The sequence below is a fragment of the Phocoena sinus genome, chromosome 4, assembly GCF_008692025.1.
Source record: "Phocoena sinus isolate mPhoSin1 chromosome 4, mPhoSin1.pri, whole genome shotgun sequence".
Lineage (NCBI taxonomy): Eukaryota > Metazoa > Chordata > Mammalia > Artiodactyla > Phocoenidae > Phocoena > Phocoena sinus.
This window is the reverse complement of record NC_045766.1, coordinates 82560398-82586583: the sequence shown is the minus strand read 5'-3', so window position 1 is coordinate 82586583 and position 26186 is coordinate 82560398. Positions and strand designations below refer to the sequence as shown.

Genomic DNA, 26186 nt, shown 5'->3' with positions numbered 1-26186 from the left:
CCTTCCATATGCTCACCAAGTGGAACTAAAACAAAACAACTGTTTACCTTATCCCTGTTCTAGTGGAGGTCACTGCCAGTAAGTTCTAGTACCAAAGAGCATTTTAAAGGTAGCTCTTAATAGTAACCAGGAGACCTCCTTCTATCTCTCATTCCTATCTCTCTCCAGGAAATTTCAAGGCAAATACCTGAAATCAGTATTTTAATTTTGAAAGAGTTAGGCTGTATTCCCAAAGCTGTAGTTTAAGAGACATAGTCTAGGCACTACATCATAATAAATGATGGTTTATCTAGTGTTCATCACATGGAAATGTTACTACTAGCAGGTGTTTCTGTCCTTCAATGGTACAATGATAATGGACGTTCACAATTACCCCAAGGCAGTTCAAGCTCCTAAAGTGCTTTGCAGATCATAAAAAGAAGAAAGAAAAGAAAAAAGGGAAGAAAAAAGCAAGTTTCCATTGGCATATTTTTGCATTATATTTTATCATAATAAAATTCTTTGAATATTAGTAACCAGTAACAAAACGTGATGATATCATGGATCAAAGCACCTCCATTCCCTGTTATGCCAAAACAAGTAATTCTGTATAGACATAAGCTTAGTATCTTTTTCTTTCCCCAAAGCTCAAGCCAATTTCATATAACTGCATGCCTGGCTATGAACTACTCTAAGAGTTCACTCCATGCATTAGTGTCCTATTACTGCTATAACAGATTGCAACAAATTTAGTGCCTTAAAGCAATAAGCCAGTTCTCGAGGTAAGAAATCCCAAATGGGTCTCACTGGGCTTAAAATCAAAATGTCAGCAGAGCTACCTTTCTTCAGGAGCTTTTAGGGCAGAATCTGTGTCCTTGCCTTTTCTAGCTTCTAGAAGCTGCCTGCATTCCTTGGCTTGTGGCCCCTTCCTCTATCTTCATGCCAGCAGTGTAGCATCTCCAAATCTCTCTCTGACTACAACCCCTGCGTTTGTCATCACATCTTTCTCACTCTGATCCTCCTGCTTCTCTCTGATTACCTCTGATTGGGTCCACACAGATAATTGGGAATAATCTCTGCATCTCAAGATTGTAACTTAGTCACATCGGCAAGGTTCCTTTTGCCAAGTAAGATAACGTATTCACAGGTTCTGGAGATTAGAATATAATTATGGGGGGGCACTATTCTGTCTACCACACTCCCCTTAACAATAACTCATTCACAATGTTTTCTTTCTCTATCATTTCTCTTTGGCTTTGAGTATTTCGAAGCAGTAGCCTCTTCTTGTACACAACGGGTAGGGTGATCCCGAAATGAAAATTACCAAAGTTCATTAATATTGAAGGAAGCAAGTTCATATAGAATCTCTACTAATATTTGACCAACTAGGTCAAAGCCAGCAAGAAAGGGGCAAAGTGGACAATTGTTCGCTGAATCATGCATGGCCTACTAGCCCTTATACTCCCCAAATGGGAGTTACTTAGACTTCTATTTCTTAAACTTTTCACTTAAAGATTAGAACAACTTGAAGTTGGACTATAAAAGGAAGAAAGAAAATGATGGAGAATATTTTCCTGGTGCCAGACAGTGGAGAACACAAGAGGAGACTAGGAAGGAGAACTGAGGAGGCAGAAAGCCATGGATGCCATCTGACAGGCCTTTTGAATGTGCAGCTTTGGCTGCCTGCCCACTGCACCATGCACCCTACATCCCTCTGTGCATTGCTAGAGTAAAAGGAAAGCACATCCTTGGAAAAAATATCCCCATGTACCCAGAGAATAAGGGAAAGTCATAATTAAGGTTATGGGAGAGACAGTAGCCAAGGGGATAGTGGAGGTTACAGCTGTTGTGGACAAAATGTTCAGACGGAAAGGAAGTTTACACAGGTTGAGCCAGATGGGGTTTCTGTTTCTCAGCTGGTAGACAAATGTCCTCTCTGCTAACCTTCTGCCCTAAACTCACACTGGCCACTTGCCTCTGAATTATGTTGCATATATATTTTTTTTTTACCTCAAATTTGGGTGTTTCATGATTCTTGCTATTTGCAAAACCATTAGGGTTTAAATAGAACACCTGAAAGATCCATTATAAGCAATGTTTGAAGGAAAAAGATCCATCATTTCAAGGCCAGGTAAAACATAGAAAAAGTCCTCTATGGCTAAAGCACTGGGGCAAAGGAAAGATGAAGATGTGTCACTGTTAGCTGGGTTGTTTTTCTTGGTTCTTTTCTTTTTTCTTTATTAATTTTTATTATTATTATTATTATTATTTATTTATTTATTTTTCTGCAGTACACGGGCCTCTCACTGCTGTGGCCTCTCGCGTTGCGGAGCACAGGCTCCGGAAGCGCAGGCTCAGCGGCCATGGCTCACGGGCCCAGCCGCTCCGCGGCACGTGGGATCCTCCCGGACCGGGGCACGAACCCGTGTCCCCTGCATCGGCAGGCGGACTCTCAACCACTGCGCCACCAGGGAAGCCCTATTTTTTATTATTTTTTAACATCTTTATTGGAGTATAATTGCTTTACAATGGTGTGTTAGTTTCTGCTTTATAACGAAGTGAATCATCTATACATATACATATATCCCCATATCCCCTCCCCCTTGTGTCTCCCTCCCACCCCTCTAGGTGGTCACAAAGCACCGTTTCTTGGTTCTTCATACAGGCACGGTCACTTGTGAACTGGTGACCATGTGTGACCAAAGGCACCAATGTGTGCCTTTGTACACAAATCACACCTTTTTCAGTTAGAAATTTTAATGGTACAACAATAATAGCAACTTTCTTTATTAAGAGCTTAACAGGCCAGGTACTATGGGAAGTGCCTCATGAACATTATCTCTCTCATTCCCACGATAACGAGAAAGTCAGATTATCCCATTTTGTAGGTCATCACATGGCTTAAGGAAGTCATTTTGCCATGATCACACAGTCAGCAAATCATGTCTAAGACTCAAACCCAGGTTAGCCTCCTTTCCAACTTTCTCCTCTTAGCAACAATGCACATTTCCTTTATGTTTTTCTATAAAGGCCTTTGTCTTCATAGGTAAACTCAGAGAATTATGTAGTATGTAAACTCTCTTCAGATTACTTGATAATAAAGGCAAAGTCTAATTACATTTAATTTGAATATGGCAATACTTGGAGATTCCCATACTTTTTTGTGTGTGTGTGTGGTACGTGGGCCTCTCACCACTGCGGCCTCTCCCGCCGCGGAGCACAGGCTCCAGACGCGCAGGCCCAGCAGCCACGGCCCACGGGCCCAGCCGCTCCGTGGCACGCGGGATCCTCCTGGACCGGGGCACGAACCCGCGCCCTCTGCACCGGCAGGCGGACCCCCAAACACTGCACCAGCAGGGAAGCCCCCGGAGATTCCTGTACTTTGCCTTTCAAAAGTCATTTAGGTTTGTAACTCTTGAATTTCATCATTCTTTTTATTTTTTCTCTGCAAAGCAGATTGTAGTGGGTTGAATGGTGGCTGCCAAAAGATATGTCCAAGTCCTAACTCCCAGAACTAGTGAGTGTGACCTTATTTGGGAAAAGGATCTTTGTAGAGATATTTAAGGATCTCAGGATGAGATCATCCTGGATTTAGGGTGGAATCTAAATCCAATGACTGGTGCTCTATAAGAGAAAAGAAAGGGAGACTTGAGACACCCAGATACAGAGACACAGAAGAAAAGGCCATGTGAGGACACAGACAGAGATTGGAACTATGCTGCCACAAGCCAAGGAAGGCCAGAAGCAACCAGAAGCTGGAAGAGGCCAGGAAGGATCCTCCCCTAGTGCCTTCAGAGGGAGTGTGGCCCTGCTGACACCTCGATTTTGGACTTCTGAACAGTGAGAGAATAAAGCCACCATGTGTGTGGTAACAGAGTTATACCTGTGTATACTTAATACACAGGTATATTTTGATGATGCAGATATCAAGATAGTTTGGCAAACATAATGAAGGGAAATTGTGTGATTTGTGACTACAACTGAGTCTTAGGAATGCAGCTTTGTGCCTTAGTTTCTTACTGATGTAAACTGAGAAATCACAAGGTACGGGAATACTTATTTCTAAAAACCTAAAAGGTCCAATAATATCAAATTCATACAAATAACATAAGCAAGTCATGTGTATATATATGTATATATATATATATATATGTATAAGCAAATGTATGTAATATGAATAATATAAATATACATAAAATCTTTGTATCACCTGTTTATGTTTGATTGGTTTCTTATGAAAGGCCAACTGGGAGAAAAATTCATTTAGAGAATCTATTAATATCTGGTAGATTTTTCTCTGTCCCTGATCAAAGCCAGGAATGCCCCTTGGCAATGGTCTCAGGTCCGATTCTTAATTCATATGTTATTGCCTGTTGAGCTCTGGGCTTGAGCTGGGAATTGGTTTTGAAAATTCATGGAATCATTCATGAGTGACTGGCCAGTATCTCCTATAAAAATTAGCAATTACAAATGCTGAATACCTTGGACGTGATTGGCATGGGGTAGACATTCCATCATTAACAGGAGTCGTTGAAACTAGTGAGGTTATTATTAGTGTTGGTGATAGTAGTAGTAATAAAAGTAGTGATAATGGTACATGTGGTGAGAAAAGACCTAAATTATTATTTTTGTTTGTCCAAATCTCATGGAACTCTCTCATTTAAGATAGAAGCACCAAAGAAAGAGAACCAGCTCTGTATCTTGGTGTCTCAGTGGATACTGAGAATCTGTTCCAACCCAGAAAGGTACCACCTTAGGCAGCTGAGAGTTTAATAGATGGATTATCTGGATCTGATAAAAGAACTCCAAGCCTGTAACCACAAGAAGACACTATTTAGGATCAGGTCCGAAGCAAGATGGGGTGCTGACAAGCTGCCACGGTAGCAGCCCTTTATAAGTCCTCCAGTCACCAGTTACCCACCCTTACACAGCATGATAGAATAAGGTTGTGAGTTACTGCTGCTGCCGGACACTTCCCTGGTAGAGCCACACTGTGGACAAGAAACAGACCTGAGTGAAGATTCACATGCTTTCCTAAAGGCTTAGCAACATTGCACGCTAGCCTCAGCAGAGCCCCTGATCCACTCTGACACCCAGCAGCTGAGTCAGCCTGCTGCGGAGACCTTACAGTGCTTAAAGGTTCCTGGGGAGTTATCTCCTCTAGTGACCGTCAGGAACAGAACTGCCAAGGGCAGAAGTTACGGCTACTTACACGTGTGTAAAACAAAATTTCCTTCCAGCCTGGCCTGGGTGTGTTACAGGAATAACCTAATGGGACATGTTTTGAGTCTCCTACTGGTTCTTTGGCATTATGGAGAAGACATAATGGTGTTTCCTCTATTGACAGGACATTTGGTCGCAGGGAAGAGAGTAAGCAACAGAGTTCTATTGCCATTCCCATTTGGTCTCTGGATTATGGCTGCATATCCTGAGTTTAAGAGAGGGTTTATCTCCAGGATATATCCAGTCCTAAAGAACGTGAGGATAGAGCCATTGCAAGTCTGTGACCCAGGAGCTCAGAGAAAGACAGATGAGCCAGGAGTCCAGGTGGTCAGCATCATGAGATCAGACACTATATGCTATGGACTGAATTGTGTTCCCCCGCAAATTCATATGCCGAAGCCCTAACCCCTGATGTGACAAAATTTGGATATGGGGCCCTTGGGAGGTAATTAGGTTTGGATAAGGTCATGAGGGTGGAGCCCTCATGGTGGGATTAGTGCCCTTATAGGAAGATACACCAGAGAATTTGCTTGCTCCTTCTCTCTCCATTGTGCACACACCAGAAAGGGGTCTGGTGGGCACACAGCAAGATGCCAGCTGTCTACAAGCCAAGAAGAGAGTTCTAACCAGAACTTGACCATGCTGCTCCCTGGTCATGGACTTCTTGCTTCCAGAACTGTGAGAAAATAAATATCTGTTATTTAAGGTCCCCAGTCTATGGTATTTTTTTTTAATGGCAGCCCAAGCTGAATAATATACTACAGTGACAGTTAAAAAAAATAAGTGGGCTTACTTAATTATTTTAAATAAGTGGGCTTATAGAAGTCATTGCAGGGGCAGCAAGTATAGTTACCACAATTAATTACTATCTGTGAAAATAAAAGATGTCTACCTCTTCTCTCTTCAAGGAACAAGGGAATCTACCTATCTTCTCCCAGACAGATCCTAAAGTAAGCTGTCTAAATTCCAGAGTTACCCAAAGAATTGCCCATGTCTGTGTCCACACCAAATGACACTAAGCTATGAGCAGCCGAGTCCTCAATACCATGTGTTATATTTGGACTGCCTTTTGTTCTAGGGTGAAATTTTGGAATTTATAGTTTGTTGCAATTTAAAGCAATTTTCTCATGGCTTTATTTATTTATTGGAATAGTGAGAATTTTTAAAAATACAAAATATCTATTGGATTGCCTCATGAAGAACTAACTTTCTGTACTATTTTCCCATCTGCCTTTCAAATCCCTCATTCCCTGATCTGGATCTGTCTTTCCATGGCCAAAACAGCATAAAGCCTCAGTGATCAGGCCAAAAAATTTTTTCAAAAAAGACTGATGTCGGGCTTCCCTGGTGGCGCAGTGGTTGAGAGTCCACCTGCCGATGCAGGGGACACAGATTCGTGCCCCGGTTCGGGAAGATCCCACATGCCGCGGAGCGGCTGGGCCCGTGAGCCATGGCCGCTGAACCTGTGCATCCGGGGCCTGTGCTCCGCAACGGGAGAGGCCACAGCAGTGAGAGGCCTGCGTACTGCAAAAAAAAGACTGATGTCATTCAAAGACTGACATTTCAGTTTTTATTACTAGAATACCTTGAAGAATTAGATCTGATTTGCATTGATATTTGCCAACTGAATTATTGAAGTCCTTTTTTTCCTTTTCTCTTCCCCTCATCAGATTTTAACACTTTAGTCAACAGCAGACAACGTCACAATTTAACAATCATGTGACTTAACAGAGCCTCCTGGGCTTTTGAATTGTTGACCAACTTGAGAAAAATACCTGATTTGATGCATAAAATGAGGGTGATGACACATAAAGGAAATGGCAAGGGTTTTTTTGTTTTGGGGTGTTTTTTTTTTTTGGTAAAAGAGTATGCTTCTCACATATGTTTCTTTTTTTCTTTTTTTTTTTCGGTATGCGGGCCTCTCGCTGTCGTGGCCTCTCCCGTTGCGGAGCACAGGCTCTGGACGCGCAGGCTCAGCGGCCATGGCTCACGGGCCCAGCCGCTCCGCGGCATGCGGGATCCTCCCGGACCGCGGCACGAACCCGCATCACCCGCATCGGCAGGCGGACTCCCAACCACTGCGCCACCAGGGAAGCCCTCACATATGTTTCTTAAGTGACATGGGATAACTTCATTGACATGTCTTTTCTGGGCAGTGTGACCCCATTTGAGTAACCTATTGAGGTTTTTGTGTTTTATTGGAATTATCTGTAGCCTCAATGTGCTGGGAGACTTGAAAATGAACACGTATACCTAGAGAAGGATGAGGATTTCAGAAGTATGTGCATATTTGAAGTGATATGTTAGCCTCAAATATCATTAGACTATAGATGGAAAAAGACAAAGTGGGAATTTCTGTACAGTTGTTACTTCTAAACCTCTTCATCTAAAATGACAGAAATACGAGCCATAGAAATGTGATAGTGCATTTATATATCAAATAGTTTTAAACACACCACACACACGCACGCACACCAGGTCATCACAATGTTTCCTACTGATTTAATAGAATCTCAAATATTCCTATACTCGTGCCTGGTAAAAATAGCATACAATCCTATCTCAAAAAGATGTCTTTTCTTTATATCCTTTATAGGGCAGGGGTTGTATAAGTTTATGGAACAACAGAATCATCTGGCCAACTTGTTAAATTACAAACCCTTGGGCCCCACTCCTAGAGTTTCTTATTCATGTAGGTCTGGATTGGGGTTCGATAATGATAATTTACATTTCTAACAAGTTCTTAGGTGATGTTAATGCTGCTGGTTTGGGGACCACACTCTGAGAAGCACTTCTCTGGTTTTAGTACTTATTTTGGTCAAATGGAGTGCTTCACAGCCTTGCAGTCAGTTCTTTCTACTATCTAACCAAAATGACTACTGTAATTTAAGTCTATATTTTGTTTTGCAGAATCTAAGATAATAGTAACAGCAAGCAGCCCTTGAGTAATGCTTTATCATTAATAAATCACTTTCATGTACACTATCTCACTTGAGACAACACAGGAATCCTGGTAGGTGAGCAGGTATTATTTTATTCATATTTTCCAAGTGAAAAGTAGAGAGCTTAAAGGACTTACCCCAAACTCCTAAAAAGTAAATGGTGAAGAGCAGAGAAGAGCAGAGTCTGGAACCCAGGCTCTAAATTCTGCATTCATCTACCAAGTCACTCTTTCTCTTAATCCCTTACAGTTGTTAGAGAGCTTTACACTATTCAAGCTACTTTCATGTTCATTATCTCATCTGATCCTTCAAAGCAACAGCATGAGGCAGGCAGGGCACCATATTATTGTCTGCATTTTGTAGATAAAGCCATTACAAAACATGATAAGAAAAGTGGCTACTGTCATTCAGACAGTATTTCTTCGTGCACTAAGCTAAAATTTTCCTGCACTAAGCAGCATCTGATGTAGGTAAAGCATCAGACGGTTCTCCTTTCCAAGTCATATTCAATGGCCCAGTAACTCCACCCCCATCGCTACACCAGTTTTTTGTTTGTTTTCTTGGTAGGAATACACTTGGAGGGAATGCACGTGGGGATAAAGTTTAGGATTACTAGTTAGTAAGGAAAGTGGGAAACATTCTTACATTTCTAGACCTCAAATATTGAAGAAAACAGCTTTCTCTGCATACAAAGAATTTCACCTCTAGTCTAGGGCTTTTCAAAGTTTAATGTGCATACAAACCACCCAGGGATCTTGATAAAATGCAGATTTTGATTCAGTGGGTCTGGAGTGAGTCCCAATATTCTGCATTTCTATAAAGCTACAAGGTGATGCCAATTCTGTTGATCATGGTCCAACCTTGATAGGCAAGAGTCAGTCCTATTTCTCAAAGCCATAATTACTTTTACTATTCTCTAAACCATCTCTGAATCTCTCGAGTGAAACAGAGAAATTAAAATATAAAACACTGTAACAATATGTGGTAAATACTGTGTACATTGTGGGACTTCCCTAGGTGTTCCTCTGTGCTAGGCTATTTATAACATCCCAGTATCTTCCAATCTATTTTGATCTCAAGATCCAGGATGATGCCAAAAATGTGGTCCATGGACCAGCAGAGCCAACATTACCTGGGTGTTTGTTAGAAAGGCAGAATTTCAGGCCCCATCCCATACCCGCTGAATCAGAATTCATATTTTAACAAGATTCTCCAGATGATTTTCCAGTACAATAAAGTCAGAGAATCACTCCTTCAGATTTTTTTGCCCTCCTGTGTTTACAGAGTCATCATTATGCTCGTGTTGCTGGTCCTCTGACTCACTGGGAGGATCTAATGCTACAGAATCCCCTAATTCAGCAAGAGATGATTTAAGTGTGGGGTGAGGCAGGGAATCTGTATTTTTAAAAACTCTTGCCTCGAGGTAATCCTAATGATTGGCCAGATGTAGAAATCGAATAGTGAAGATGAAAATTATGCCACAGGTGGCTACAGCCAGAAGGGATGGTTTATAGGGAATCGTAGGAGATGTTATAAAACTTACAGCTCGGCAATGGAGGTTCCTTTTACAGATTGACTCAACCTGTGAACTGTTCTCTACTACCAAAACCAGGGTGGACCTGAACTTCTGCCACTCAACCCCTAACCCTCATTGTAGCACTAATTCATCGGTGTGACAGTGCTGAGAGCTTTGTTACCACATATTAAAAAAACATTTCCCAGATACAGAAATCTGCACTAGGCATTTTACAAAATGTATCTTATAGAAAGACAATGTCCTATATATTTGAGATATATAAGATACAGTAAAGGAAAACTATAGTTATGAAGATTCTGTTCTTAAAGTCTAAACTTTAAACAGATTCTAACAGAGTTTGACATTTAGCTAGAATAAGTAATTCATTTATTCATTCAATAAATTTTTACTGAGCGCTTCCTCTGTGCTAGGTGCTATAATGGGACAAAGAACGTGTAGGTGCCTGCTCTGCTTTCATGAGGAAAATAGTAAAAACATAAACTTTTAAGACAACTACCGAGTGTGACAACTGCTGAGAAGAAGAATAATTTCTGATAATAAATTAGTGATAAAGAGAATGTCAAAGGATTTGATACAAAAATATGAAGATTTCAGAGAATTCTCTGTAGCCCAGTGGATAATGATGAAAGTCCCACAGAAGAAATCAGCACATCAGGGCAACAAAGAAGAAACAGAGCTGAGCAGGACCTGGAGAGCTTTCCTGAAATTTCTGAAACCTTCTCAGTAAGAGATTAATGAAACTATTCGTTAGATAGCCTTAGTTACATAATTCTTATTGTGTCATTTGCAGTTTGCTTTCTATTCATTCGTGCTTTAATTACTTGTCAATGTGTATTTAGTTTCCACTTCATGATGTAAGTTATTTCTCAACAATACTATTTTTATAGAGCCCTTAATTGAACAACTCATGGTTGATTGATTGATTCAGCACTTATATGCCAAGCAACATGCTAAGAATATACACATAAGTAGGACATATAAGTTTCTGTACCTTTATGGATCTTATAATCTAGAGATTGCACATAATTAAAATGCAATTTTACTACTTCTATTATATGGCTTCCTGTAGGGAGTGTTGTCTTGAAGGCCTCAAAAGAAAAAGTTATACTGGCAAAATGATGATATTGGTGAGATATGAAATCATGCTTCAAGAAGAAAACCAGGATGTGTGAAGGCCCCAAAGCAAGTGGACAAGGCATATTCTTGAAATATGAGTAGTATAATCTACCTACTGCCTAAGGTTGAATGATTAGGGGTTTAGGGATAGGAAAATAGGTTGAATGAAGGGTTCTGCCATGCTTAGTTTGAACTTTATCCCAAAGACAATAGGAAATTGAGAAATCAAGCAGGAAAATTAACTCAACCATTTTAAAATTTAGAAACAGTATTTTTGTAGTAGGGGTAAATACCTAGTAGCAAGAGGTCCAACTGGAAAACTGGAGAAATTGTTGGTCATTTTTTGGTGTCACGGTACACAAATTTTATTTTAAAAATATCACTGTCATTTACAACCTATAGGGCTCTCTACAGCTACAGTTAATAAAGTATTAGCTGTTACATAGCCAGACTCTGGGAAAACTGTCCTCTAGGAGAAGAAGCATGGACACACAAGTAAGTCACACCAGAAAATTTCTCCCTAACAAGATGTTTTTCTCATGCGCTTTTGAAAGATGAACACCTCAAGTGAGTATATTGCAATGTGATACAATATAAGATGTGACATTTTAAGACTAGCCTTGGTGAGAGCATTTAAAAAGTCCCCCTGGTTGCTGTGTTAGAATGAATAAAGATGGCATGGAAGTTGTTTTCAATAAAATTATCAGCCACCCCCAAACTTTCACTATGGAAATCTGACATATGGATAAAAAATAATTAAAACAGATATTGAAAATAAGAATATCAATAATAGCTAACACTGTGCCAAGGACTTCACCTACGTGTTCTCTTTTAATTCTCATGATAACCTTTGGCAAAGATTTATCTTTAGACCTATTTTAAAATTAGAAAACACAGACTATTTGGAATAACGGAAAAAATATTTGAAGCCATGAGACGCTGAGAGATGCGGACACTATTTCTGTTCTCCTAGGCCACGTGCAAAGTTTGTGATTAAGTTATGGCCACCACTCCCCCCAATTCCACGCAAGCTTCCAAAATGTCCTAAAAGCGCTCAAATCCAAGCTAGCTCCCCAAGGACAAATCTAGGATGGTCCATTTCTCTTCAGGAAGAGTTTTCTGGGGATCTGATGACACATCTGGGAGGAGCAAGAGTGAGGTGCTGGTGGTACAAGGGCCTATGTACAACACTCATCAAAATGGCCAGCACATCTGGTTGTGGAAATCCTCCCGTGGCTTAAAGATTGTCAGTGTCAGTTATTGTTAGTCTCTTAAGGATTTTTAAGGTTTGGAGGCCAGCAATCATGCAGTTAAATTCTGTAGTCTTCATTTTCTAAATTACCCATTTGATTTAATGACAAGTTATTACTGAAAAAGAGTTTGTATTTACTTGATTAGGTTATTATGGAATTCTATGCATGGGAAAAGAATATGTTCCTGACCTAAATTTGAGATATTCACACACAAAAATAACTGTCTATATACCTGCTACGCTGGTATACACTACATTGTATATTTAAAACCAACATACAAGTAAGGTTCTGAAAAGAAAATAGAGCAAGATTTTTCTTTATTTTTCTGTTCTTTGAAAAGGGAAACCAAGAATATTAAAAAGTAAAAGAGGAGCTTCCCTGGTGGCGCAGTGGTTAAGAACCCGCCTGCTGATGCAGGGGACACGGGTTCGAGCCCTGGACCAGGAAGATCCCACATGCCGCGGAGCAACTAAACCCGCGAGCCACCACTACTGAGCCTGCGCTCTAGAGCCTGCGAGCCACAACTACTGAAGCCCGCGTACCTAGAGCCCGTGCTCCGCAACAAGAGAAGCCACCGCAATGAGAAGCTCACGCACTGCAACGAAGAGTAGCCCCTGCTTGCCGCAACTAGAGAAAGCCCGTGCTCAGCAACAAAGACCCAATGCAGCCAAAAATAAATAGATAATTTTTTTAAAATCTATAAAAAATTTTTTTTTTAAAATCTATTAAAATAATCTAAAAAAAAAAGTAACCAAATACTAACATCATGGTGTCACATAAAGATGCTGGCCTGGATTCTTCAATGCATTATTATGTATACTCTTTCTCTGCCTAGGATATTTTCCCTCCCCTGTTTTCTTGGCCTGGTTCTATTCATCCTTGAAGTCTCAGCATAAGCTCCCCTCAGGGGAGCTTTGCTTGCCTTGCAGATTTTGCTATATGGCCTTGTTTTATGGTCTTATTGAAAGCTACAATTTTCCTTTATACTGTATAAATCTAATTAAGTAGTTATTCATGCAAGTATTAGTTTAATACTCTGCTTTCTTGTTGAACTATAAGTTCCATCTGTGCAGGGACCATGTCTGAGTAGTATTCCATTGTATATTTATGCCACATTTTCTTTATCCATTCATCTCTTGATGGCCACTTAGGTTGATTCCATATCTTGGTAATTATAAATAATGTTGCTATGAATACTGCGGTGCATGTATCTTTTCAAGTTAGCGTGTGTGTGTTTTTTTTAATAGAAAATATTTCTTATGTGAGCTTTCCATATGGGTTGTTGATGTCCAATCTGGCTTCTGGCTTGGACAAGAGAATTGTACAGTGTCTGCTACGTTGTTCTCAGGCTAAGGGGCTAAGTTCTCAGTGTGCCTGTTGAGCGTTTCAGATATAGAAAGTTACTGAGGATGTAAAAACCTTTGTAGAAATGAAATGCACAGAAACTCTAACCATGAACAATCCTGACACCACATGAGGCACACTTGAGAAAGGGACTTTCTTTGGAATGTGAGAAGAAACAAAGTTAAATGAAGATGGGAGCAGCATTGCTCACAGAAGTGAGATCAAACACTCCATAGAAAATACATGTTACGGTGCAATTGCCCTCTGGGAGTTACAGGATTATGAAAGTCTAACTTAATTAAGGGAGAAAATAGGTCACATTTAACAACCACATACATGACACATCATTTTGATTATATAGAAAAACTGAAGAGGAGAGAAAAATTAAGAAATCAGAAATACAAGAGAGTCAACCATGGAATGCAGCAATCTCTTCTCCTCCATCTATGTCAGGTATATGTTTTGATTTTGTATATATAAAAATTTCACCATTCTTCTAACTTCCCTCTTTGAAAACACTCGCAGTATACTTGAAAAAGAAATTTCAGATGTGAAAAGAAAGAGAAACAAAATGACCCAATGAAAATTTTTTTAAAAAACTGAATTAAGAGGTAATAAATATTCTTCTCATAAAAATATACCTTGCACTTACTTTCCTTTCTCCCCCTTGTGTTATCAAATGACAGGTAATCAGGTACTTGTGAAACCTGCATGAAATCTTCCCGGTTTCAGGGCTCAAAGTCCCTGTGAGGTCGAGCTAATTACAGGTACATTTCTTCTGCAAGGCAGTCACACTCTGTTGAAGGCACAATTAATAATTGAACAAAGCTAGCTGGGGTTTTTTGCTCATATGGCTAAGGGTTGCAGTAGCTTTGCTGTCACACAGGGAGCAGAGCCTCTTCATTGGGTGTCTCCATGAAAGGCTTAGCATTATAGGCCGAAAAGGATCACCCCCTGTTTCCAAATTTTGAAAAGAATAAAAAACACACATAAAACAAAAAATCCTGGTTTCCTGTATAGCAGTAAAGGCAGATTCTCTCTCCTGTCCTCAGGAATATGATTATGATCAGGTGGTTATTTAGGTCAGATGTGAAAGAGATGAAAGAGTAGGCTTGGGAATTAATACCTGTTGTAGACAGAATTGGAGTCTGCCCTTGAGTCTGTGAATGCAGCAGGGAACTAGTTTTGTATGCGCCAGAATAGAATTTGACCCATAGAGAGGGCCTAGATAGAGGATTATAGAAGAATAAAGTTCTTTCCCTTGAGATGTCTTTAGGAATTTAATGGGGGATATCCCCAAAGCCCCATGGAGTCATAGATGAGTGCAGAAAATCCTTGACCTATGCCCCAAGCCATAATCTTGAGCAGGGGTCTGTAAACTATTCTGTAAAGAGCCAGGTAGAAAATATTTTAGGCTTTAGGGGCTAAGCCATATCTGTTGCAACTAGACTTTGCTGTTTTATTAAAAAAAAAAAAAAAAAAAAAAAAAAGCAACCATAGACAACGTGTAACTGAATAAGCATGGTTTTGTTTTATTAAAAGTTTATTTATGGGCACTGAAATTTGAATGTCATATATTTTTTTGCATGTTAAATAATAGAATTCTTTTGATTTTTTTCTAACCATTTAAAAATTGCTCTAAGCTTGTAGGTGGTAAAAATGTGAGGCAGGTTGGATTTGACCCAGGGACTAGTTTTCTGATCCCTAGGCTGACTATTGGGAATCCCTGTGTGTACACCAATTTTTCTAGTTGATTTTGAAGTCCCTAGTGTTCTCTGACTGTATGTAAATGCTGCCTTTATTGTGAAAGATCTAGCTTGTCCTTTGGTCTTTTGATAACTTGAAGCATCATGGATAACCAGGTTATTCAGGGTTCAAACCATATGTTTACTATCGCGAAAAAGTCTACTAGAGTTAGCCATGAAGATCTAAACTCCTAGAACAAGCCTGGGAAGGCCTTGAAACTCCGGTTTGATCTCATTACTTTACTAAACTGAGGGGATAAAAAAGAATATATCTTTAGGTTCAGATCACCAATAGCATTTTTCCCTGAAAAAAAAACACCCAAAACTGTTTACTAGTCAATAGTACACCAAAAGAATAAAGTATTTTTATTAATGCAGTTCATTTCTTGATTATAACTTGAATATAATCTATCTTCCTTCCTTCTTCCATTCTTTTATCTCCACTTATTCCATAAAAAATTGAGATTATAAGTAATATATGTATATAAAGATTTAAATTAATTACAAAAGGTGAGACAATATGAAAATAACGGTAAGAAAACAAGATGAAAGCAAGAGTGTGTCTGTATATGGATTTGATATCATAAAATTCCACACAGTTTATTTAAAATCCACTTCGTTAATGTGTAATTTATATATGATTTCCTCTGTTCTTTCCCAGACCAGTCATAAATTTGGCTCTAAGTTTGGTAACAGTCAATACGATGAAGGACTCATGATTATTTGTAAAAACTCACTGGGTTCATTTTAAAAAACAAACCATTGTTTAGAGAAAGGACAGTAGAAACACTGAAAACAAAGAGGAGCTTTCTCAAAGTGTCCTTTCAGAGGAAACTATGTAGTACAATTAACCATCTCTCAAAAACAACATTGCAGAAAATGCAATGATTTTAGAGGATATCTTTTATAACAGTGGTCCCCAACCTTTCTGGCAGCAGGGACCAGTTTCGTGGAAGACAATTTTTCCACAGCCTGGGCGAGGGGGGAGGGAGAGTGGGGACAATGGTTCAGATGGTAATGTGAGCAATGGGGAGCGGCAAATGAAACTTCGCTCACTCGCCCACCACTCACCTCCCGCTGTGTGGGCTGGCTCCTAACAGGCCGCGGACCAGTTGCAGTCTGCGGCCCAGTGGTTCAGGACCCCTGTTTTGTAACATCCCTAAATATGTGCCCAACATTTTTATACCAAATAGTCATTTAGTAAAAGCACTTCTACATGGGAAAGGTCTAGGTGTTGTGGTATTGAGGGTTAATATAATTCCATTCAAGGAGAATGTGCTCTGGAGGTTTAATTTAATCCAGGGGAAATGTATATGATATCCAGATAATATATTATCTGATATTCACACTTCAGATAAGCCTGCATATGTATTTTTTTCCATGTGAGGTTTAAGATGGGAATGAGAGGATATGAGTTTGAGGTTGATCCCCCAAATAAGTGCTTCATTTGTTGCTTTTATATATCATCAATAAATGACAAGCTGCATACATTAACAATAGAATGGGTTTTGAGTGACATTGTCTTAAGAAAATAGAAGCCTCTAATAAGAATAGCTGCCTCAATAAAAGACCATTCCATAGGTTAGTGCAAACTTCACCTGATAAATTAATTTGAGGGCTAATATGAAAGGGAGGCCCATATTCTCACACCACAAAATACAAAATATTTAAAGATGCTACAACCAAACACTACCCTGGCCTGGCCTTTTAGAAGTATCTCGGGATAGCTCCCATTGCCTATCTAGCTTTGCACAACAAGTTTTCATGGTGTTCATTTCAGAATTAATATGTTATAAACTAGATGTCTAGATTTTATATGAGAAAACTTTAAAAGAATATCAGATATATAAATCAGTTAAATGTTGGGGGTTAGCTACCAAAATAAATGACATTTTATAAGAATAATTGATCCATAGTTCCTCTTTCTGGAAAAACTAAATAGCAGGCCCCATTCTACAAATACTGTGTCATTCACAAAGGCATGGTTTTGTATATAAGAAAATTTCATCTGTCGAGTAGGGGAGGATGCATGCAGTTAATACTAAATAATTTGGTAAAGTATTTAAATGAAGCTCAAAAGGCAGCAGAACCTCAGAACCCAGTTATAGTGGGAGGAGGAGGGGAGAATGCAGAAGACATTCCTGAGAAATGATTTTCTGACTTTTACTGAATTAGCATCCATAGCTGGGGATCCATAATGAGCTCATGAAGTTTAGTCCATGCCTGGTGCCCCTCCACAGAGCCAGATGCTAAGGATAGGATATTAGAAGTCACAAACAATTTTGTATTATCCCTAGAAGATTTCATCACAAGGTGCTACATATAAGGAAACTATATTTAAAAGCAAAGCAAAACAAAAAGACATACAAAGAGCTATGGAAATTTAATCCATACAAAATATTGCTCCAAGACATTCAGGCACCAACCTGGCATATATTTCAGACACAATACTAAGTCATTTAATGCATTTAATGCTTCTATATTTGTTGCCTTGAGGAAGTGTTCTATTGAAAAATATCATATATAAATCATCAAATATATATATATATATTTTTCCCCCCTATGGTTGTAGACTTTATAGAGATGGATACATTAGCCAAGACCAGAGATGACCCTAAACAAGTCCTATGTCACTACTGTAATAGTGTTTTAATAACAATATACATGCTTGCCTTTTGGATCCAATGGAATCACAGAAACATGAGGATATTCTAAATAGTGTATGACATCCGGGGGACTGGAAGGTTGCTTACCAGTTGGTGTAAGGTGTCTCCAGGTGATAACAGGTTCAGGACGGCCATTGGCCATGCAGACCAGGGTCACGTTGCTGCCCTCATTCACAGTGACATCCGAGGAAATGTTGGAGATCTTTGGTGGAACTGTAAAGACAAAAGCAAACGGAATATGTAAGCATGTCAGTAAAAGCAGGTTTCCAGTACTGGTTCATGCAACAGGAAGTGGCAAATTCAAGCGAAGTGCTTTTCTGACTTAAACCATTTGAATTTTTGTATTAAGAACTCTGGGTGCTTTTGGACATCCTTACAGACTTAGTGAGCAGATGAAAAGCATGGTTCTTACTATAAGGTGAGAATCTCTCCACTATGGTCAAGTGCTGTAGGAAGTATGCAGAGTAACATAATGAAAATGTCTTAGCTCTTTTCTGATTACAATGGACCTTATTTGGTTATTAAAGAACATGCACACTTATACACATTAAGAATAAATTTTCTTATCACTAAATGTTACCGACATTTATGTTCTTATGTGTATAAAATGATTATAGCCCACTATTTACTCCAAATGTCAGGAAAAGAAAAGGAGTGCTATTTAATGTCGGATTGCAGAGTTGTGTCATAAAGATGCAGTAATACCTTGTTGCTTATAATCTAGCCACAAAAGGAAACACTTGGTTAATCACTACAAGAGAAAACCTCTAAATATCATCTTGGTGTGTGACAGGCCTGATGATGTACCTTAGAGCTTAAAAATGGAATTAATGAGGCCTACGTCACAGACAGGTAGACTTTATAAAAATACTGCTATTACTCCTAATACTATTACCACCACTACTACTAACACTTTAATAATAGCTAACTTTAAGCATTTACTATACATAAGACCTTATGTAGATTACTTTATAAGGACTGTATTATCTCAATAACTCCTTATAATAAGGAAATAATACCCTATGAGGATTTTATTTATGGGTGGAAAACTAAGTTATAGTTACAGGCTAGGTGAGAAACAGAAAACAGATTTGAATCTAAAAAGACTCCAGGGCCCAAGCTCTTAAGCCCTACTTGAATGAATCTTCATCTTCACAATCCAGGCTACCAGATGGCCAAAAATGACAGAAATTACTTCTCCGTGATATGAGAAATGAGTCCCCAAGGGCTAGCTGCACTGCCGTCTGACTTCCTTCATTAGTGTTCTGGGTGGCAACATTAGATCTCACACTGGTGGGCTTAAGTGGAAAGTGAATTACTTACAAATTTCATCACAGAGGTTATGCACTGATTACAAATTGCAGAGTTTATGCTTTGACTGTGATTTTCCTTTTTTTTTTAACTCTTAGCTGCTTATGCTGTCTCTGAAAAACTATGTGTCAGGGGAGGGAGGAAGACAAGAGAGCATGAAGTATTTCAATAATAAAAAGAACTCTTATTTTTTCTCACTCTTCCTGCCCATTATAGACTCTGTGCAATGACAAATTAAACAGGAACATTTTCTGCTTGTAGAGGCAGCTGCCTGACAAATGTATTATCCCTGCAGATCCCCGTTGGCAGTTATTGATGGTACCTGGGCAGCTGACCAGGTCAGAGTGCCACAAGGAGGAAGTGGGAGGAGGATCCTCTTGACCTTGGCATTCTTCTCACAGTGACATCTGATATGGCCTCCGGGTAGGAACTAGTGATTCCAAATCAAACCCAATGGCAGAAATAGAATGTAGTTGATTCCTGTCACTTAGCAACTTCTATTTGTAGAGTTTCTGTTTCCCCTTTGGGTTCAGAGTAGTTTTCTCATATTCATACACTGACTTACAATATACCCTCCCGGACTTTTACAGTGAGGACCTGAAAGGTTATATCCATTTAATAGGGAAGAATATGAGGCACAGAGTGGATCACGTGGATTATCAAGGGTGATCACATCACGAAATATGGCTAGGCTTAGAACCCAGAGCTCCTGAATGTACAATTGTTCTACCGTTTAATATTAACAGTTTTTAATTCCCAGTCGAGTAAGCCATGGCTCTGAACATGTCCAAAAACACCTACAATACAACCTATGATCGTGTTTGAGAACAAGACTTGGACATCCTAGGTACCTCCCTCAACAATCTAAGACCTGTAACAGGAAGCTATATAGTAATTGTAAAAGCTCACGTCACTCAATTCGAAGTTTATTCTGAACTCCAAGACAGGACATAGAGTAGAGAAAAGAAACACAGATGTGTTCTGATTTAAAAAAAAAAAAAAAGTGGAGGGGGAAAGATTCCATATCCCTAGTATACAAACATGTAAATTTACAAAATAGAAAAAAAATCTCCAATGGCCAAGATCTGAGAGAGTTATTATCTATGATAAAAGTTACTCATATTGCCTCTCCTTTATAGGCGGAATATATATGTACTAAGGACTTTGATCTTACATGGCACACAAGTAAGGTCACTTGCTCAATATTACACAGACAGGTAGTAATAAAATTGGGAATAAAATCTAGAATAATTAGCTACAGGGCTATGCTTTGGCCACCAAACTATATTCTTTCTCCTAATTAAGGACAGTATATTCAGGTCCTGAATCTCAGACACTGGAGATACACAAAGTGTTTGTGTTGAACAGTTAGAAATGCAATCATGTTGACACTGTATCCCACCTTCCTCTGGGTCACTAACCAGTAGTTTCACTCCATCATTTATCTTCCTACTTTATTGTACTTTGTTATCAGCTTCTTGCCATAAGCATTTATATATGATGTAGCCTTTTTGCTCTAGAAAGAAATCCCTCCCCAAATCCCATCTTACATTCTTATTTACTTTTAACTTCTCTATCTCCAAATTTTTGAAGGAATTGTTCTATACCATGTCTTCATTTCCCATTCACACTCCAACCTTCAGTGCAATCTGCATTCTCTCATTAACCTCCAAAGAAACTGCTCTCAAGAGGCTCACCAATTTGTTTGAACCATACTGTTTTCAGGTCCAACGAAAATTTTTGTTATTATTCCTATTTTTCACTGAAGTAGTTGACTTTGTTGACCGGAACCTCATTCTTCCTTTCCTTAGTTTCTAGGTCACAAACTCAACTGCTTTTCCTCTTACCCTTCTGGCCAACCTTCCAAGTTTAACTTTTGGTCTTATCTTGTCCCCTTCCTTAAACATCTGAAGGTTTGATCACTGTCTTCTTTTTAAATATTATTCACTGTGATCACTCACTACTCATCTACTCTTGAGCTTCAGAAGCTAATGTCATGCTATTGATGACTCCCAAATCAGTAACTTCAGCCCATATTTTTCTCATGACCTTTATATCTGCACTTTCAATGAACCAACTATTCTACGTCTCCACTGAATGTCTCACAGAAATCCAGGATCCAACATACTCAGGGGTCATCATCTTCCTTCCCACAGAGAACCTGTAATCTTGTGATCACTTTCTCAGTAATGGCGTTCCCATGAAAACAGTTGCCCAAACCAAAAAAGAAGTTTATCTCCCTCGACAGCTCTCTCTCCTTTACTGCCCCCATATAAAATGGATCCCCAAATTCTACGGCTTATGACTTTTAAATATCTCTTAGATTCATTTATCACTCTCAATTCCTCTCTCAATTCCTATTCCTACTAGCCTTGTTCCAACCATCAACATCTCTTTTTATTTTTTTTTGCCTGAATTACCGCAAAAGCATTACAACTAGTTTCTTTGCCTCTAGTCTTCTTCTCTCCAAGCTCACTGTCATTCATTCACCATACTGCAATCAGAATTTTCCCCCTAAATTGCAAATATGAATATGGCATCCTCTGATTAATCTCATTGCCCTCAAAATAAAAACTTCTTAATATGGCTTAATAGGTCATTCATGGTTAGCCCCTGCTTCTCTCTCCTGCCTTATTTCCTATTCCCTTTGTGTTGCATCATCCAGTCAGGTCAAACAACTTTTGATTCCTGTAATATACTATCTTTGTTTACTCCCAGGCATTTAAAATTCTATCTTTTTCTACATGGAATGTCTTCTTTCAACTCTTCATGTGACTCTTCCATTTCCTCCTTCAGGTCTCAACTTGTCAGCTGTTTTCTCACTTTTTGCAGGAAGACTGTCCTGTCATCCCCCACCTACCCCCAACCCCACTCCTGATAACATACTGGGTGCCCCTCCTGTGTTCTAACACTGTACCCTGTATTTCTCCACACAGCACTGGACCATAATTGCTGGATTATTTACCTATGCCTGTCACTAAACTGAAAGAGGCAGACAGGAAGGTCTTTGTTTTCTTGACCACTGAATCTTACAGAACACAGTACTTGGAATATGGTAGTGCTCAGTGTGTTTGAAAAAAGAAATGAATGAAATTTTTCTCTCCAACTCTTTTCTGAGCTCAAAGAAGTCATCTCATTAAATTTTTGTCACAAAGGAGCAAGCTTTTATTCTGAACCAGTAAAACACTTTTATCAATATTTCTTTAGTTACCCATCTAGTCATCTATTTCACTATCAACTTTGACTCAATTAAAAAAAAAATTGAGGACGAGGGGAAGATGGCGGAAGAGTAAGACACCTTCCTCCCCACAGATACAACAGAAATACATCTACACGTGGAACAACTCCTACAGAACAACTACTGAACGCTGGCAGAAGACCTCAGACCTCCCAAAAGGCAAGCCACTCCCCACGTACCTGGGTAGGGCAAAAGAAAAAAGAATAAACTGAGACAAAAGGATAGGGACGGGACCGGCACCAGTGGGAGGGAACCGGGAAGGAGGAAAGGTTTCCACACACTAGGAAGCCCCTTCGCGGGCGGAGACTGTGGGTGGTGCAGGGGGAAAGCTTCGGAGCCGCGGAGGACAGCACAGCAACAGGGTTGCGGAGGACAAAGCGGGGAGATTCCCGCACAGAGGATCAGGGCCGACCGGCACTCACTAGCCCGAGAGGCTTGTCTGCTCACTCACCAGGGAGTGAGGCTGAGGAGCTGAGGCTCGGGCTTTGGTCGGAGCGCAGGGAGAGGACTAGGGTTGGTGGCATGAACACAGCCTGCAGGGGGTTAGTGTGCCACAGCTAGCCGGGAGGGAGCCCAGGGAAAAGTCTGGACCTGCCGAAGAGGCAAGAGACTTTTTCTTCCCTCTTTGTTTCCTGGTGCGCGAGGAGAGGGGATTAAGAGTGCTGCTTAAAGGAGCTCCAGAGACAGGCGCGAGCCGCGGCTAAAAGCACGGACCCCAGAGACCAGCATGAGATGCTAAGGCTGCTGCTGCCGCCACCAAGAAGCCTGTGTGCGAGCACACGTCACTATCCACACCCCCCTTCCGGGGAGCCTGGGCAGCCCGCCACTGCCAGGGTCCCGGGATCCAGGGACAACTCCCCCGGGAGAACGCACAGCGCGCCTCAGCCTGGTGCAACGTCACGCCGGCCTCTGCCGCCGCAGGCTCGCCCCGCACTCAGTACCCCTCCCTCCCCCTGGCCTGAGTGAGCCAGAGCCCCCGAATCAGCGGCTCCTTTAACCCCGTCCTGTGTGAGTGAAGAACAGACGCCCTCCGGCGACCTACACGCAGAGGTGAGGCCAAATCCAAAGCTGAGCCTTGGGAGCTGTGAGAACAAAGAAGAGAAAGGGAAATCTCTCCCAGCAGCCTCAGAAGCAGCGGATTAAAGCTTCACAATCAACTTGATGTACCCTGCATCTGTGGAATACCTGAATAGACAACGAATCATCCCAAATTGAGGAGGTGGACTTTGAGAGCAAGATTTATGATTTTTTCCCCTTTTCCTCTTTTTGTGAGTGTGTATATGTATGCTTCTGTGTGAGATTTTGTCTGTATAGCTTTGCTTCCACCATTTGTCCTAGGGTTCTATCCGTCCGGTTTTTTGTTTTCTTTTAAAAAAATTTCTTTTTGTTCTTAATAATTATTTTTTATTTTAATAACTTTATTTTATTTTACTTTATTTTATTTTACTTTATCTTCTTTTCTCTTTCCTTCCTTCCCTCCTTCCTTCCTTCCTCCCTCCCTCCCTTCTTTCCTTCCTTCTTTCTTTCTTTCTCTCTTTCTCTTTCTTTCTTCCTTCGTTCCTTCCTTCGTTCCTTCCTTCCTTTCTCCCTTTTATTCTGAGCCGTGTGGATGAAAGGCTTTTGGTGCTGCAGCCAGGAGTCAGTGCTGTGCCTCTGAGGTGGGAGAGCCAACTTCAGGACACTGGTCAACAAGACACCTCCCAGCTCCACATAATATCAAATGGCGAAAATCTCCCAGAGATCTCCATCTCAACACCAGCACCCAGCTTCACTCAACGACCAGCAAGCTACAGTGCTGAACACCCTATGCCAAACAACGAGAAAGACAGGAACACAACCCCACCCATTAGCAGAGAGGCTGCCTAAAATCATAATAAGTCCACAGGCACCACAAAACACACCACCAGACGGGGACCTGCCCACCAGAAAGACAAGATCCAGCCTCATCCACCAGAACACAGGCACTAGTCCCCTCCACCAGGAAGCCTACACAACCCACTGAACCAACCTTAGCCACTGGGGAGACACACCAAAAACAACGGGAACTACAAACCTGCAGCCTGCAAAAAGGAGACCCCAAACACAGTAAGATAAGCAAAATGAGAAGACAGAAAAACACACAGCAGATGAAGGAGAAAGATAAAAACCCACCAGACCTAACAAATGAAGAGGAAATAGGCAGTCTACCTTTAAAAGAATTCAGAATAATGATAGTAAAGATGATCCAAAATCTTGGAAACAGAATAGACAAAATGCAATAAACATTTAACAAGGACCTAGAAGAACTAAAGATGAAACAAACAACGATGAACAACAAAATAAATGAAATGAAAAAGACCCTAGACAGGATCAATAGCAGAATAACTGAAGCAGAAGAACGGATAAGTGACCTGGAAGATAAAATAGTGGAAATAACTACTGCAGAGCAGAATAAAGAAAAAAGAGTGCAAAGAACTGAGGACAGTCTCAGAGACCTCTGGGACAACATTAAGTTCACCAACATTCGAATTATAGGGGTTCCAGAAGAAGAAGAGAAAAAGAAAGGGACTGAGAAAATATTTGAGGAGATTATAGTTGAAAACTTCCCTAATATGGGAAAGGAAATAGTTAATCAATTCCAGGAAGCACAGAGAGTCCCATACAGGATAAATCCAAAGAAATACGCCAAGACACATATTAATCAAACTGTCAAAAATTAAATACAAAGAAAACATATTAAAAGCAGCAAGGGAACAACAACAAATAACACACAAGGGAATCGCCATAAGGTTAACAGCTGATCTTTCAGCAGAAACTCTGCAAGCCAGAAAGGACTGGCAGGACATATTTAAAGTGATGAAGGAGAAAAACCTACAACCAAGATTACTCTACCCAACAAGGATCTCATTCAGATTTGATGGAGAAATTGAAACCTTTACAGACAAGCAAAAGCTGAGAGAGTTCAGCAACACCAAACCAGCTTTACAACGAATGCTAAAGGAACTTCTCTAGGCAAGAAACACAAGAGAAGGAAAAGACCTACAATTATGAACCCAAAACAGTTAAGAAAATGGGAATAGGAACATACATATCGACAATTACCTTAAATGTAAATGGACTAAATGCTCCTACCAAAAGACACAGATTGGCTGAATGGATACAAAAACAAGACCCATATATATGCTGTCTACAAGAGACCCACTTCAGACCTAGAGACACATACAGACTGAAAGTAAGGGGATGGAAAATGATATGCCATGCTAATGGAAACCAAAAGAAAGCTGGAGTAGCAATTCTCATATAAGACAAAATAGACTTTAAAATAAAGACTTAGAAGAGACAAAGAAGGACACTACATAATGATCAAGGGATCGATCCAAGAAGAAGATATAACAATTGTAAATACTTATGCACCCAACATAGGAGCACCTCAATACATAAGGCAAATACTAAGAGCCATAACAGGGGAAATCGACAGTAAATCATTCATAGTAGGGGACTTAGTAGGTTCAAACTTATCCCTTCTTCCCTTTTGTATGCAACTAACATCTCTTGTGTATGACCGAAAGTGGAAACGCAGGCAAGGTCAGGGACATAGTGGAGTGTTTAATCTGCCCCAATCCATGCCTTCTTCTTCTGGCAAGACACCCTACTTTTCCTTTGGAGAACTACCTCTCATCCCACTGCCATTGGTTTGTTGGGATTGTCAATCAGGTAACCTGTTTTCCTTAGCCAAAGAAAATTACCTAAGTTGGGCATTTCAGACTCTCCCTCCTTAGAACTTGGGTTTTTTTGGTTTTGCTTTCTTTGCGGTACGCGGGCCTCTCACTGTTGTGGCCTCTCCCGTTGCGGA

At 40.2% G+C, this 26186-nt stretch overlaps 1 protein-coding gene across 2 annotated transcripts in view; it reads right to left on the bottom strand.

The window, feature by feature from the left end:
- LSAMP (limbic system associated membrane protein) overlaps positions 1-26186 on the bottom strand; it is a 647085-nt gene that overhangs the window by 206057 nt on the left and 414842 nt on the right. For both annotated transcript variants that reach the window (XM_032631422.1, XM_032631424.1), the window contains exon 3: positions 17893-18018. In XM_032631422.1, coding sequence (XP_032487313.1) covers positions 17893-18018 — 126 coding nt within the window. The remainder of the gene's footprint in view (positions 1-17892; positions 18019-26186) is intronic.